We start from the raw sequence: 17,461 nt of genomic DNA, 5'->3' as shown, positions 1-17,461 counted from the left end.
AATGAACCGCCTCAGCCCTTTTTTGGCTGTACTTAAATATGTATGTATGATATTTGTCTTTGAATTTATATCAGATTTGACCAGATTTTTTTTTGTAGTACATTATCAATGGTGGGGCCTGAAATCCATCAATATGAGGAAAAGCATGGCTGAGACTGTGCCGTCCTGTATGTAAGATGTTTTTGTGAGCGAAATACACCCCTTCTATGCCTGTTGAATGCCAAATTAATAAGATTTGTTTAACGAGCGCTCGGGAAATCAATACAGCACGCACGGAGTATGGTGTGCTCCAAGAATTCTCCTTTTTTAGTTCATGTGACCAGTTAATATAGGGTCACAAACAATGGAAAAGTCCCCTCTGAACGGTGAACCCTTTAGGGGCAGTAGGGGCGTGATCGGAAATGTGAAACTTGCCTAGTTTTTTAATCTTCCTGTAGAAGTGGGAGAGATTATTTCTCTCTGTAACAAAACTTACCCTTCTTCACCTGGAGTTGGGTGACCAAAAACTGTAATTACATTTTGAAAAAGACTTGGTAACCTGAATATCAGATGAAATATTATTAAAAAAAAAACAACAAAACATTAAATTGTTGCATGTCAACAACTGAACTTGTCCAGAGGAGGAACTTGTCATCTATGTATCACCACCATCCTAAAACCTGTTGCAAATGGTGGGACACATAAACGAGATGCTCCTCAAAATGAGTACATTTGCAAAAGTCTTGGCTACAGTGCCTTGCGAAAGTATTTGACACACTTGAATTTTTCACCCTTTTCCCACAATTCAGGCTTCAAACATAAAGTTAAAAATTTTATTGTTCTGATGAAGAATCAAGAACAAGTGACACAATTGTGAAATTGAATGAAATTTATTGCTTATTTCAAACTTTTATAAAAAAAATAACTGAAAATTGGGGCTTGCAATATTATTCATCCCCTTTACTTTCAGTGCAGCAAACTCACTCCAGAGGTTCATTGAGGATCTCTGAATGATCCAATGTTGTCCTAAATGACTGATGATGATAAATATAAGCCCCTGTGTGTAATTAAGTCTCCGTATAAATGCCCCTGCTCTGTGATAGTCACAGTGTTCTGTGTAAAGCGCAGAGAGCATCATGAAGACCAAGGAACACAACAGGCAGGTCCATGATACTGTTGTGGAGAAGTTTAAAGCCGGATTTGGTTACAAAAATATTTCCACAACTTTAAACATCCCAAGAAGCCCTGTGCAAGCGATCATATTGAAATGGAAGGAGTATCATACCACTGCAAATCTACCAAGACCCGGCCGTCCATCCAAACCTTCATCTCACACAAGGAGGAGACTGATCAGAGATGCAGCCAAGAGGCCCATGATCACTCTGGATGAACTGCAGAGATCTACAGCTGAGGTGGGAGAGTCTCTCCATAGGACATCAGTCAGTTGTACACTGTACAAATTTGGCCTTTATGGAAGAGTGGCAAGAAGAAAGCCATTTCTAAAAAATATCCATAAAAAGTGTTGTTTAAAGTTTGCCACAAGCCACCTGGAGACCCCAAACATGTGGAAGAAGGTGCTCTGGTCAGATGACATCAAAATCAAACTATTTGGGGACAATGCCAAATGATATGTTTGGCGTAAAAGCAACACAGCTCATCACCCTGAACACACCATCCCCACTGTCAAACATGGTGGAGGCAGCATCATGGTTTGGGCCTGCTTTTCTTCAGCAGGGACAGGGAAGATGGTTAAAATTGATGGGAAGATGGATGGAGCCAAATACAGGACCATTTTTGAAGAAAACCTCTTGGAGTCTGCAAAAGACCTGAAACTGGGACGGAGATTTGTCTTCCAACAAGACAATGATCCCAAACATAAAGCAAAATCTACAATGGAATAGTTCACAAATAACCGTATCCAGGTGTTAGAATGGCCAAGTCACAGTCCAGACCTGAACCCAATAGAGAATCTGTGGAAAGAGCTGAAAACTGCTGTTCACAAACGCCTCCATCCAACCTCACTCAGCTCCAGCTGTTTACAAAGGAAGAATGGGCGAGAATTTCAGTCTCTCCATGTGCAAAACTGATAGACACATGCCCCAAGAGACTGCAGCTGTAATCGCAGCAAAAGGGGGCGCTACAAAGGATTAACTTACAGGGGAGGAATAATATTCCACACCCCAATTTTCAGTTATTTATTTTTTATAAAAGTTTAAAATAAGCAATAAATTTCATTCAACTTCACAATTGTGTCCACTTGTTGTTGATTTTCCTAGGCATCACACTCCACAGGAGGTGACCTATATAACACTATATTATTGTTTTTTCTGTGTATAAGTTTATTGCTCTTGAGCTTTGCTCTTTTGCAAAGTCATAAATCCATTAACAGCTATTAAGCAATTGAATCTTCTCATGGTTCAGACATTGGTTTAGATAAAGCACATGCTACTTTATGTATTTATGGTCTGTCCATAGATTGCCTTTTAGGGACTTTAGCAAACATTTTATGTAACGAACGTGTTGCTATCTGTGGTAGTGTGGTGCTACTGGCCCCCACAGTTTACACTTTTATGTTATATTTATACTAATAAATGATATTGTTTATAATTTGTCGAAGTACCATTTTATTCTTATAGGATTCAGATATCCATAGCAGTACATTTTGTTGATGCATGTTGACTATTCACGCTTATTCGTAATATGCAAACCTAATGCCAACAGTTTAAAAGCTGCTGCCAATGCCCCGTTTGCCACTGTGTTTCCAGCCTTATAGGAATGTTATAAATATTAATATTTTTGTGTGGGGAAAAAAATTGTAATATCCATTTTTTTTCTCCTCAACAGAACATATCAGCAAGATTTGTGAGGGAAACCAAATCGTATCACTAAGTTATAAAGTAGAAGATGAAGATATCACGCAGCACTCTCCAGAACAAAGCATCAATACACTTACTGTACATCCAGGATCACAATGTACAGATCTGTTATATTACTCCTCTAATTATAAGGAACCTTCCCCTGACCAATCACAGATTATCACAAGAACAAGTCAGAAATGGGGTAAAGCGTTTCAGTGTGCAGGAAAACAGTTTACAAAAAATTCCAGTCTTTTTCCACACAAAAGTCACAAAGGAGAAAACTTGTACTCATGTTTAAAATGTGGGAAATGTTTTACAAAGAAGTCAAATCTTATTACACATGAGAGACGTCACACAGGAGAGACGCCATATTCATGTTCAGAATGTGGGAAATGCTTTCTAGATAAATCCCATCTTGTTATACATGAGAGAATTCATACAGGGGAGAAGCCGTATCCATGTTCAGAATGTGAGAAATGTTTTACAAACAAATCAAGTCTTGTTAGACATCAGAGAATTCATACAGGTGAGAAGCCGTATTCATGTTCAGAATGTGGGAAATGTTTTACTTGTAAATCCCATGTTGTTACACATCAAAGAATTCATACAGTAGAGAAGCCATACTCATGTTCACAGTGTGGAAAATATTGCACTCATAAATCAGATCTTGTTTCACATGAAGTTATTTCCACAAAGGAGAAGCCATATTCATGTTCAGAATGTGGAAAATGCTTTACAAATAAATCACATCTAGTTTCACATGAGAGGTGTCACACAGGGGAGAAACCGTATTCATGTTCAGAATGTGGGAAATGTTTTTCAGAAAAAACAAATCTTGTTATACATGAGAGAATTCATACAGGGGAGAAGCCGTATTCATGTTCTGAATGTGGAAAATGTTTTGCACGGAAAGCACATCTAGTTACACATGAGAGAATCCACACAGGAGAGAAGTTGTATTCATGTGCACAGTGTGGGAAATCATTTATAGATGCATCAAATCTTGCTAAACATGAGAGAATTCATACAGGAGAGAAGCCGTATTCATGTCCTGAATGTGGAAAATGTTTTATGCAGAAAGCACATCTAGTTACACATGAGAGAATTCACACAGGGGAGAAGCCATATTCCTGTTCACAGTGTGGGAAATTATTTATAGATGAATCAAATCTTGTTAAGCATGAGAGAATTCACACAGGTGAGAAGTCATATTCATGTTCTGAATGTGGAAAATGTTTTGTGCAGAAAGCACATCTAATTACACATGTGAAAACTCACATAGGGGAAAAGTTGTCTTCATGTTCACCATGAGGGAAATCACTACTAAAGATGGGCACATTTTTTTTAGTTGAATTGAATTTTACTCGAATTATACAAGAATCCGTGTTGTCCAAAATACAGATTTGTTTGTAATTTGGCAACTGTTGTTGCCATTTTGTTGAACCATAGAGGGCCAGGCAAATGATTAAATTAAAAAACTTCCCTTCAGGTCCTCCATACCCCTTCTTGTCTCCCTCGGCCATCGTCCCTATTCTGTCCGGTAATTTCACTCTAGGTCTAGTGTTCCTGGTCAACTATGGATCGGAGGTCACTGTGTGCCGTGGTATCGTAGTTCACGTCAGTGCTATCCAGTTTACAATTGTGGCCAAAATTTTTGAAGCTGACAAAATTTTGTTTTCTCAACGTTACGATTTTCTCTAGTATCTGGATATCAATTTCTGGGCCAAATTCTTATTGTTAACCCATCATTGTCCCATCAGTGTGGAGTTTATGACAATTTCTGTGTCTTTGTCTACTTGCTTTTTGAGAATTAACCGCAGGATTCAGTGGGATTGAGATTTGGGCAGTTTCATGGATGTTGACTTAAAATTTTCATGTTTTGTTCACCGAGCTGCTTATTTATTTTCTGTGATTAAGCCCCTTCAGACTGAACATCTGGAAAAATTATACCATAAGTCCTGTGTAAAACATTCATGTATATGGTCACTTTTCCTTCATGGATGGGGATAATTCACCATTTTGCCTAAGGACACTGCCATAAATAAACAATAGCATCTAAGCTTTATTCAAGAACAGCTTCTCCCACCATCCAGGAGGAATGTGGTGGTGATGCTTTTAACAACATTAGGCCAGAGTCACACTTGCAAAATACATGCACCCGACCCGCTCCTAGCAGGAGACTGTGCGGCGGTGCCAAGTGATGAGATGCGAGACTCGCGCAAGTGTCTCGCAAGTGTGACTCCGGCCTTATGGAAACCCCTTCACAGGGCCAACTCGTAACTAAGTGGCTTGGGGACCAAAACAAAGACATTTTAGGTTCATGGCCAGGAAACTCCCCAGATCCCATTCCTCAAAATCGGGGGGTGAAAGAAAACCGAGAATTTGTAATAAACTCCAAGCACTGATGAGACAAGAATGGGTCATCAGTAACAAGAAGCTGATCTCCATCTGCTGGAGCGATGAGCAGAAGTCTGGAGCAATCAGGGTCAGAGTTGGAAATATTCAGGCTTTACAGAAACTTCATAATTGTACTTCAGAAAGCATAGACACATCTGACTAAAATAATTAAAAACACTGAAGAAGTAAAATGTGAAAACTAACATTTTTGTCATTCACAAAAGTTTTGGCAGCAACTGTAGAACACAGATTAGGCAGAAAGAACCTGCGACCCGAGCCATGTAAGGTAGAGGCCATTACTGCTTGGCCCACTCCTTTGACGACAAACAGGTTGTGACTTTTTTTGGGACTGCTGGGTCCAACTGTGTCTACCCCACCACAGCACCATAGCAAAGTCCTTGATTGACCTGACAAGTGAATTTATGCCAGCTAGTGACTTGGACCCCTGACTATGCGTGGCCTTTTGCCACCCTCAAAATCCCTTTCCCATTATGCAGTATTGGAACAGCAACTGAAGAATGCAGACGGTTGTACGAGGTAAAACACTTATTGACTCTCAGATTCTGCATTAAGAGGAACAACGTGCAACACTAAAATCCATTAATCACATGCAAAGGAGTTTGGGATACAAGTGGGTATGGGGCAATATGGTAGCATTGGGGCAGCAAGTTGGCAGCTGTAAGGCAGAGTAGAAGGAACAGTGTCAGGCTTGTTCTGATATGGCAGATGAGGGGTGCCATTTAAAGGGCTAGATATTGATGTAGCAAGACATGTCCTCTAAGAGCCGGGGGATGGTTTCCCAGGATGGGACTAGAACTCATGAGCTCTTTGTCCATAGACAAATCCAGTAAGCCTGGGAATAGCAGCATGGCAGTTAAAATACCGTGCTGGTAGTGGGGGATTTAATTATAAAAGAAATGTATTTTCATAGCCAGTGCAGAACCCAATAAGAGGGAAGGGGATTAAATTCTGGATTTAATTTTAACCAATACACTGGTCAGAATATTAAATGTGTAGGCTAGGGGCTACTTAGGTAAAAAGTAATTTCTCCTATGATTTGGTCCATCTGTAGCCTGTGCAGTCTTCTGGCCCATTTACAAGATTCTACGTCTGGTCAGTTTATCAACTATCAGTCATTGGATTTTAGTTTCTGGACATTTCACAGAAGTCATTCAGCAATGATTGGGATAGGGCTGCCATTAATCTAATTATTCAATCATCATATCCAGTCCATGTTATTCTTAGTAGACCTAAGGTATACATGAAGCAATGTGTTACTAATCACGATGGTTTTTAGTCATGCAGAAAAAGAAATTACCCGACAAGTCAGCATTTTTCTGTTGATTGCCAATCCAGATTACACCAACTGTTATTTTACTTACTGGGGACCAGAAATTTGCATTGGTCTTGGCAAACCATGTTGTATCTCAAGCTATACAAACGATGCAAAAAAAAATAAAAAATCTCGAAAACATAATAAATATGTTGTAAGGCATATATTTCAGTAGTATTTTGGCCATGTGGTTTATTACATCTTCCCAATGTCACTTACACATAAACTAATGTTATTTAAGGTTTGTCTTACTTAATTACTGACTCATCCATGTCGAGATGAGTATGGTGACTGCCTTATCAATGTTTTTTGTTATATTCCTTCAGCTATTCTGGAGAAATCTAGATCGGAGCAGAATCTTCCGTTGGGCGTGTTATATAAAAATGTTATACCTCGCATTGCTTTATTATTTAAGCAATTTATATATCTAAATATATTTGATAATTCAGATATTTTTGTATTAGCTTTATAAGTGTTATTGATGAAATCAATAACACTGGCTGTTGTCTGTGTTATAGACGTCTTTGTCTAAAGTTTCTTTGTTACTGAAGGTCCAGAAAACTGAACAGATCTAGTTGTAAGAAATTCAACAGGATCCATAATTTACGATTTGGTTATTCACAACTTTCATTCCATTTTTGGTCATGTCCTCAGCCGTCCCCTTTTCTTTTGTGGTTTTAATAAACTACTGTTTGGGCATCTGAGATTCAGACAAAGCCTGGTACACGGACATTGACTGTGTGTTCTTGTGTTTGTCTCCGATTCATTGCTATTAATTGGACCAACATTGGCAGATCTGGAGATCCCTTGCATCTCACCAAAAATTAGCTTTCCCAGGAAAGGGGTTTCCACGACAGGCAGTGTAGAGCAAATGGTTTCGAGGATACCACTACAATATGTTTTCAAGAAAATATGAGCAAAATATTGAGGTTTTTAAACCCAAATTGCTGGACTGTCCCTTTGTCAGGATTTTCACTGGCGGGTCGTCTTTGAGTTTAGTATTCTCTCCATAATATCAGATAAATTGTTGTTAATTGAAGGATCAGAGTAAACGTCATTGAGCAGAAAATGCCCAGATGAGCGACCTGGAGGCTGAGTGGCCACAATATTAGATAATCTGTAATCCTAGATTTTATCTTCTCCCTCTTCTTTACTGCTTGGTGTAAATTGTCTTTTTGAATTTATATTACGATAATTTTGTTTCCACTAACTTATTTCTGGATGTTTGTAAGGAAAGGCACTTGTTGGTCTTGTTGCATTCACACTGCAGCACTTCGCATTACCACCACAGCGACTACTATCATTTAGGTAATACTTTTTGTGCTGGCTTATGGGTAACAGTGCGGTTTGTTTCTATCTTGCACCACCGTATAATAATTCTTAAGTATGCGGCTGTATCTATGGCACCTTGGTGCTGCATGTGCTGCACTTTGACTGTCTGTATTTCTTATGGGCATGTAGAGATATATGCTGGTCCGTTGCTTGACCACATTGATCTGTTGGAACACTGATTAGACACCTGCTGTAATTTTACAGTGGATGAATTACTTTAGAGTGTATCTCTATTAGTATATATATATATGGAGGTGTCTGATGTGTGTTCCACCATATATCATGAGGTCTGTGTAGCGGACACGCACATGTGGCTTAAATTTCTTCATGGTTGATCCTCCTACCCATGGAGTAACTAATGATCCTTGACACTCATGTGTTTATGCTGCATTTGGAGCATTTGAATCCTTTTCATGGGCATATAGTGATATAGGGTGATATGTGCCTTTGCCTGTCTCTCTTTTTTTGATCACGCTGACCTGTTGGAGCATTAGTCTGACATTTTTTCATTGGCAACATAGTTTTATTTCCACTAGTATATTAAAATATGGATTTTTCTATGAATGCTCCATCATGTGTCATGTGTTGTGTCGATCTGTGTGGTAGACATGGGCACATGTCATAGTATTTCTTTTGGTTAATCGGTCTGCCCATGGAGCAATGGATAATTCATAATATAAGTGTGGTTGTGCTGATTTGAGTCACAAGCATAGACACATGCTTAATATTGCCCATTTTGGACCTGTATGCCTTATAGGTAATGCACAATGTTTTGATATAAGTGTGTTCGTGGTGTTAATCCTATGTTGCTGATGTGTTAGTGATACATCCGTATTCTATATTTATAGACATTTCTTAATCATGGAAATTGTCGGATGTTTCACACAGTAATATAGGTCTAACTTATACATCTCTTATGCACTGCCTTGCCAGCTACTCACTATTATATACATTATTCCACCTTGTTACTGTGGTGATGTAATCCGTTTTTCTGCCTTAACCCTCTCACCTGTTTGCAATAATTAACAATAAAAATATCTTTTGAACCAATTGATCGCCTTTTTTCCTTGGTTGTTTTAGCACTTCTCATGATGTGGATGTCGTACTCTCACACAGAGTCATCATAGATGGAAGGACCATCACACGGTATAACACATGACGGGTAACAATCATGCAGGGTCCCATGGAAAGACGAGTATTCAATTCAACCAACTGAAAAATCGGCCAGTCACAACAGCTGGACTATTTATATCTGCTTCCCATATTTTGCAATTTCCAAAATTGACTCCAATTAAGGCAATTCAATAAACTACGATATTTTTTTTCATAAAAATGTTATTGCGTCTTCCTGACCTGATGAAGAGTGCATCATATTATGATCTATTAAATGGGCTGCCCATATGCAATAGGGCCCCATAGGAAATGAAATCACCATATACTCACCTACTGGACTGTGTCTGCCAGCACTCACATGTCCCCACTGATGGGCTGCAGCATTCGCATGACCCCGCTGATGCGCTGCAGTACTCGCATGACCCCGCTGATGGGCTGCAGCACTTCTTTCAATGAAGCTACATGAGAAGTGTGATATAAGAATGTTGTAAGCTACACAGCGACAACATTGCTGGAATGGGAATATATCGTACGTATGGTTTTATTGCATTTAACAAGTAGTGGGTCCTGTTGCTGCCACAGGATTGGAGAATGGCTGACGTGCTACCAATATTTAAGATATGTAACAAGGTGGATCCAGGCAATTAGTTTTTGAGGGCATTTTAGGAGATGACATGTAAAAATATATTGCAGAAAATAATATAATAACTGATAACCAGCATGGATTCATGAAAGATAAGTCGTGTCTACCCAACCTGTTGGGTTTCTATGATGAGGTAAGTGCAGATCTGGATATTGGTAATGCAGCTGAGTGGATTTACTTGAACCTTTCAAAGGCATTTGATACTGTACCACATAATAGCCTTATACTAAAGCTCCAGAAGCCGGGACTAGGGGAAACTATAAGCAGATGGGTAAGGAATTGGCTAAAACATAGGAAATAAAGAGTTGTCATAAATGGTACATTCTCTAAATGGACTATAGTCAGCCGCAGGGATCTGTACTGGGAGCAGTGGGGACCGCAGGGATCTTTACTGGGAGCAGTGGGGACCGCAGGGATCTTTACTGGGAGCAGTGGGGACCGCAGGGATCTTTACTGGGAGCAGTGGGGACCGCAGGGATCTTTACTGGGAGCAGTGGGGACCGCAGGGATCTTTACTGGGAGCAGTGGGGATTGCAGAAATCTGTGCTAGGAATTATTCTTTTTAATCTCTCAATGACCTTGTGGATAGGAATAAGTGTAAACTGTCAGTCTTTGCTGATGACACCAAACTATGTAGGATACTAAATACTGACCTTGATAGTACAATATTACAAAAAGATCTGGATAAGATGTTAGAATGGGCAGATACTTTGCAAATGAGATTTAATGTTGATAAATGTAAAGTATTGCACCTAGGACGGAGTTATCCTGCATATTTCATACATATTCCAGCTTTTGACTTATCCAGACAAGAATTTGAAGATGGTGGAAGAGGAGGATGGGGTGCAGGTACTTGTGTAGGAATTGGGGGGGAACCATAATGGAACTAGGGCATGCAATCCTAGACATCAGTAGCATGTGTGCCATCCCACGGTTCAACTTGGTCAAGGCCTCCACAAGGTTTACCCAATGTGCCGTCAGGGAAATATAGCATCCTTGGCTACAAGCACTTGTCCACGTGTCTGTGCTTAAGTGGATCTTCCCAGTAACTGCGTTGTCAGTGCACGAGTGAAGATATGGGACATGTGGTTGTGTGAGAAGGGGACAGCACATCGGGAGGAATAGTCACGTCTGGCGACCAAGTACCGAGGAACGACCATCACTATTGAGTTGCAGAAAGTCTTAGCATCCACAAACCTAAGCGTCAACATTTCAAGGACAAGCAGTCTGGACATGTGCCCATTTAGTGTTTGAGCCTGTGGGTGAGTGGTTGGATATTTCTGCTTGCATTTCAAGGCCTGGGGTAGGGACAGATGAACACTGCGCTGGTAAAATGAGTGGAAATGGTTGATGATGGTGGTTGTGAATCTGCAGTGAACGGTGCAGGGCGGGAGGCAACCATTGCTGCTTCCTGGACAGTGGATTGCCAAGCATGTAGCACAGGGCAAGAGGGAGTGTTGTCACCCACAGACACTGATTGTGGACCCAGGCCTTCGGCCCACTTAGTCAGGTGCTTTACTGACATGTTTCTGAGCATGCTGGTGGTGGTCAGGCTGTTTGTGGTCAGGCCCCTGCTGATCTTGGTATGGCACAGCATGCAAATAACCTTTTCTTGTTTTTCTTTATCATCCACACTGTCTTTAAAAAAACACTAGACTGGCAAACACCTAACCCTTGTCCTGGTAACTTGATGCATATGCATGCTCTGGGTCTAATAGTTGCCTACCTTCTCCTGCCACCACACTGCCTCTTCCTACATGTTGTGGTGCTGTGAATCCATCCCTCTCTGCATTGCTGTCCTTGCTCTGCAGGCTGGGTCAGTGACTTCATCATCCACCACCTCGTCTTCCAACTCCGCACTATGGTCCTCCTCCTGACTTATTGACTTAACATCACATGTTGGCAACTGTTTCTCATCATTTACCTCATGAGACACTAATTGTTGTTCGCCACCATCGTCTTCTTCTGATGATGGTGAGGAATATTTGGACATCAGTACACACGATATTATGTCCCTCTTGAAATGTGCAGGGCAAGAGACCAGAATCAATAAATAAAAATGTAAAGAGCTCCTCGTAATGTCCCAATGTGGGTCACTTACATAGTTACATGGTTTCTAAGGCTGAAGGAAGACCTTATGTCCATCTAGTTCAGCCTATTTTTAGTGCCGCTGCTCTGCAGTGTTGAACCAGGGAAAGGCAAAAACCCACAGAGTAGAAGCCAGTTTTCTCCATAGGGAAAAAAATTCCTTCCCGACTCCTAAGCTGGGTCTACTATCTACCTATAATGTTATGCTATTCATAACCTTCTGTACTGTTGCTATCAAGAAAAGCATCCATGCCTCTCTTACATTCATTCAGTGAGTTGGCCATCACCATTTCCTCAGGAAGAGAATTCCAGAGCCTCCCTGCCGGTGCAGAAGAGAATGCCCCCTTGTTCTTGTCACAGTCCTTGGTACAAACAGATCATGGGAGAGATCTCTGTATTGCCCTCTGATATACTTGTACATATTTATTAGGTCTCCCCTAAGTCTTCTCTTTTCTAGAGTAAATAGACCTAATTTTGATAACCTTACTGGATATTGTAGTGCACCCACTCCATTTTTTAGTAGCCCACCTCTGAACCCTTTCATTCAAGTTCAGTAATGTTTTTCTTGAGCACCGGCGCCCAAAATTGCACACAATCCTCCAAGTGTGGTCTGACGAGTGATTTGTACAGAGGGAGAATGATGTTTTCATCTCGTGCCCCCAGACCTCTTCTAATGCACCCATCACTCTATTTGCTTTGGTGGCAGCTGCCTGACACTGGGCACTCCAATTTAGCTTCTTATTGACTAAGATGCCTCAGTCTTTTTCCATGTCTGATTTCCCCAGCAGTTTCCCATTTAGTAAGTAATCACAGCATCTGTTTTTCCTTCCCATGTGCATAACATTACACTTATCTTTGTTAAACCTCATTTGCGATTTTTCAGCTCAATTCTCCAATTTACTCAAATCCATCTGTAGTGGCAAACTGTCCTCCTTTGTGTTAACTACCTTACATAGTTTTGTCTCCAGGGATGGTTGAGGAATGAGGACTAGAGTGTGGATTATGTGGTCCAGACTCTTGGCTAGGGAGACTGGACCTTGATACTGAGAAACAGCCATAAAACATGCAGGTCAGGGACTCGAGCATAGCGCTCAAGCACCCATGATAATCAAGTAACGAGCGTGCCCGAGCACTCCGATGCTTGATCGAGTATCAAGTAGTGGCGAGCATGCTCACCCATCACTAATGAGAATCCCCCTCCATGGATAAGAAGTCCAGATGCATTGTGAATGAGCTCTCTCCATGGATAAAAACCCACCATATATGAGTGAGCCCCATCCTCGGATGAGAAGCCCCCACACATTGTGAGTGACCCCCTCCATGGATGAGAAGACTCCACATATTGTGAATGATCCCCTCCGTGGATGAGAAGCCCCCACACATTGTGAGTGGTCCCCTCCATGGATGAGAAACCTCTACACATTGTGAGTGACCCCTCCATGGATGAAAAGCCTCCACATATTGTGAGTGGTCCCCTCCATTAATGAGAAGCCTCTACGCATTGCGAGTGACCCCCTCTATGGATGAGAAGCCCCCACATATTGTGAGTGATCCTCTTCATGGGTGAGAAACCTCCACACATTGTGAGTGACTCCCTCCATGGATGAGAAGCCCCCACACATTGTGAGTGACCCCCTCCATGGATGAGAAACCTTCACATATTGTGAGTGATCCCCTCCATGGGTGAGAAGCCCTCACACATTGTGAGTGACCCCCTCCATAGGTGAGAAGCCTCCACATATTGTGAGTGATCCTCTCCATGGATGAGAAGCCCCCATACATTGTGAGTGACCGCCTCCATGGATGAGAAGCCCCCATACATTGTGAGTGACCGCCTCCATGGATGAGAATCCGCCCCACACATTGTGAGTGACCCCCTCCATGGATGAGAAGCCCCCACACATTGTGAGTGACCCCCGCAATGGATGAGAAGACTCCACATATTGTGAATGATCCCCTCCGTGGATGAGAAGCCCCCACACATTGTGAGTGGTCCCCTCCATGGATGAGAAACCTCTACACATTGTGAGTGACCCCTCCATGGATGAAAAGCCTCCACATATTGTGAGTGGTCCCCTCCATTAATGAGAAGCCTCTACGCATTGCGAGTGACCCCCCCTATGGATGAGAAGCCCCCATACATTGTGAGTGACCGCCTCCATGGATGAGAAGCCCCCATACATTGTGAGTGACCGCCTCCATGGATGAGAATCCCCCCCACACATTGTGAGTGACCCCCTCCATGGATGAGAAGCCCCCACACATTGTGAGTGACCCCCGCAATGGATAAGAAGCCTCCACACTTCAGTGGTATTCTAAGACGTTACTGCTGGCAGACACAGGACTCTTGGCAGCGTCACCTTTTTTTCTTTGGACAATTTTATTGAAGTCTCACACAGTCTGACGGGGCTTCATCAGAGAAAGTCCATGTGGGCTGTTGATGGCCGCGTTTTGTATATAGTTTCCTACATTTTGTGCTGGAAGTAAACTATAGATCAAGGTCACTATGACTTTGAAGCGATAAAGGAGTGTTGATGAAACAAAGAAACTTCCCCTACATCTTTGCTCTTTGAGACAAACGATGCATTTCCTTTATGACATATACCACAAAGTCATTATCCTCCTTTTTGCACCTGACATGACATATATGCCAATAAAAGAGTTTCCTGTACAGAAACCACCCAAGACGCAGAGAGAAGAAGCTGTGAGCTGAAGAATGGAGGCTAAGCCCCTACGTGCGCTCTGCATTTGTATGCTTTGGTTTTCTTCTGCAATTCCTGAAGATACTGGTAAGTAATGGTCACATTGCTGGAGTCGTCAAATGTTCAGTAGAAGTGGAGATTATTGTGTACTAGATGCATTTTGTGTAGCACACCACAGGTATTGTCAGTGCCATATATCTCTGAACCATTATCATACAGAACTGGCTCACATTGTGGTTTTCTAGATGTTTAGTTTTAGATTTATAGAAGTGGAGCTAGAGGTATCTATAGAAGGCCAGAAATATCTCTAGGAAGCCACAGGGCTCTGGCTCTGTAAGTTGACCAGATGTATCTGTAGAAAAGATGTCTGTAGGAGGCCAGAAGGGTCTGTAGGAGGCCAGAGGTATCTGTAGAAAAGATGTCTGTAGGAGGCCAGAAGGGTCTGTAGGAGGCCAGAGGTATCTGTAGAAGAGATGTCTGTAGGAGGCCAGAAGGGTCTGTAGGAGGCCAGAGGTATCTGTAGAAAAGATGTCTGTAGGAGGCCAGAAGGGTCTGTAGAAGGCCAGAGGTATCTGTAGAAGAGATGTCTGTAGGAGGCCAGAGGTATCTGTAGAAAAGATGTCTGTAGGAGGTCAGAGATATTTATCCTAAATCATGTCATTATTTTTAACTTTGCTAGAGTAAGAACCTTCGAGTTTGAAACACATAAGACATTTTTTTATCTATGCAGATGTCCAATTGACATGGAAATGTATTTCACTACTATGAAATAAAGCTGTTGTTTATGGAGATGAGTTGCTGGAACCCTATTCACTTCTCTAGAAGGCCAGAGATGTGTGTAGGAGACCAGAGCGGTCAGCAGGACGCCAAATGTATCTGTTTAAGGCCAGAGATATTTGTAGAAGGCTAAAGATGACCAGAGGTGTGTGTAGGGAATCAGAGGGGTCTGTAGAAGTCCAGAGATACCTGTAGGGGGGCAGAGGGGTCTGTAGAAGGCCAGAGGGGTGTGTAGGAGATCAGAGGGGTCAGTAGAAGGCCAGAGGTATCTGTTTAATGCCAGAAATACCTATAGGGGGCCAGAGATGTCTGTAGTAGGGCAGAGATATTTGTAGGAGGCCAAAGATGTCCCTAGGAAGACAGAGGGGTCTGTAGGAGGCAATACACTGTGTGCAGAATTATTAAGCAAATGAGTATTTTGATCACATGATACTTTTTATACATGTTGTCCTACTCCAAGTTGTATAGGCTTGAGAGACAATTACCAATTAAGTAAATCAGGTGATTTGAACTGTCTTGAAACTGCCAAACTTTTGAAGCATGATCACTGATCACCAATCAAGCGTTTAATGGCAAATTATCAACAGGGTCGCAAGAAGCGTAAAAAAGGCGCAAAATAACTGCCCATGAATTGAGGAAAATCAAGCATGAAACTGCCAAGATTCCATTTGCCACCAGTTTGGCCATATTTCAGAGCTGCAACGTTACTGGAGTATCAAAAAGCACAAGGTGTGCCATACTCAGGGACATGGCCAAGGTAAGGAAGGCTGAAAACCACCACCTCTGAACAAGAAACGTAAGATAAAACCTCAAGACTGGGCCAAGAAATATCTTAAGACCGATTTTTCAAAGGTTTTATGGACTGATGAAATGAGAGTGACTCTTGATGGGCAGATGGATGGGCCAGAGGCTGGATCAGTAAAGGGCAGAGAGCTCCACTCTGACTCAGACGCCAGCAAGGTGGAGGTGGGCACTGGTATGGGCTGGGATCATCAAAGATCAACTTGTGGGACCTTTTTGGGTTGAGGATGGAGTGAAGCTCAACTCCCAGACCTACTGCCAGTTTCTGGAAGACAACTTCTTCAAGCAGTGGTACAGGAAGAAGTCGCTATCGTTCAAGAAAAACATGATTTTCATGCAGGACAATGCACCAACACATGCATCCAACTACTCCACAGCGTGGCTGGCCAGTAACGGTCTAAAAGATGACAAAATAATGACATGGCCCCCTTGTTCACCTGATCTGAACCCCATAGAGAACCTGTGGTCCCTCATAAAATGTGAGATCTACAGGGAGGGAAAACAGTCCACCTCTGGGAGCAGTGTCTGGAGGCTGTGGTGGCTGCTGCACGCAATGTTGATCATAAAAAGATCAAGCAATGACAGAATCTATGGATGGTCGGCTGCTGAGTGTCATCAGAAAGAAAGGGGGCGATATTGGGCACTCATTTTGTGAAGTTATATTGGTTTACCTGGTGAAGATAAACAAGTGAGATGGGAATAGATTTGGTTTTTATTAAGTTGCCTAATAATTCTGCACAGTAATAGTTACCTGCACAAACAGAAATCCTCCTAAGATAGCCAAATCTAAAAAAAAACCTGCTCCAAATTCCAAAAATATTAAACTTTGATATTTATGAGTCTTTTGGGCTGATTGAGAACATAGTTGTTGATCAATAATAAAAACCCCTCTAAAATACAACTTGCCTAATAATTCTGCACACGGTGTAGGTATCAGTAGAAGAGATGTCTGTAGGATTCAGGGGCTTCTGTAGGAGGCCATAGTATCTCTAGAAGGCCAGAGATGTCAATTGGATGCCAGAATGGTTTGTAGGAGGCCAGAAAGTACTGAAAGAGGCCAGTAATGTCTGGGGGGAAAATAGTCTGTAGTGGGAAAATTCTTTAGGTTAAAAGGGGCTTTGAGGAGACAGAATCTGAAGGGAACAAAGGTGTTTGGAGAGGTCACAGATGTTTGGAGAATATCCTCTGTGCTGTGCTCTCGGGTCCTTGCTGCATTTCATTGCTTTAAATCAGACTTTGCAGAGTCTCTGTTCTATGATTTCTTGGATTTTTCGTCTTTTCATACCATGCTAATTGGAATTTGGCCTAAGCATCTTAGATGAAATGATTCCGCAGTCAGTGACCACCTCACAAGGGTAGAAATTCTGGCAGTGACTGCACTGGGCAATGCAAGCAGGTGGGATTTTAGTGATGTTTCCAGGGTCCACAGGACGTCGTA

At 41.9% G+C, this 17,461-nt stretch overlaps 2 protein-coding genes across 2 annotated transcripts in view; both read left to right on the top strand.

Annotated features, from left to right (window-relative positions):
- The window catches only part of LOC142297107 (uncharacterized), a 50,535-nt gene extending 41,586 nt beyond the window's left edge, over positions 1 to 8,949 (top strand). The window contains exon 7 of the mRNA XM_075341370.1: positions 2,824 to 8,949. Coding sequence (XP_075197485.1) covers positions 2,824 to 4,148 — 1,325 coding nt within the window. The 3' untranslated portion in view covers positions 4,149 to 8,949. The remainder of the gene's footprint in view (positions 1 to 2,823) is intronic.
- Positions 8,950 to 14,459: 5,510 nt separating this feature from the next.
- LOC142297464 (T-cell differentiation antigen CD6-like) overlaps positions 14,460 to 17,461 on the top strand; it is a 65,561-nt gene continuing 62,559 nt past the window's right edge. The window contains exon 1 of the mRNA XM_075341689.1: positions 14,460 to 14,532. Within this exon, the coding sequence (XP_075197804.1) occupies positions 14,460 to 14,532 (73 nt within the window). The remainder of the gene's footprint in view (positions 14,533 to 17,461) is intronic.

The sequence above is a fragment of the Anomaloglossus baeobatrachus genome, chromosome 3 (genome assembly GCF_048569485.1).
Source record: "Anomaloglossus baeobatrachus isolate aAnoBae1 chromosome 3, aAnoBae1.hap1, whole genome shotgun sequence".
NCBI lineage: Eukaryota > Metazoa > Chordata > Amphibia > Anura > Aromobatidae > Anomaloglossus > Anomaloglossus baeobatrachus.
This window is presented reverse-complemented; position numbering and strand designations above follow the sequence as displayed.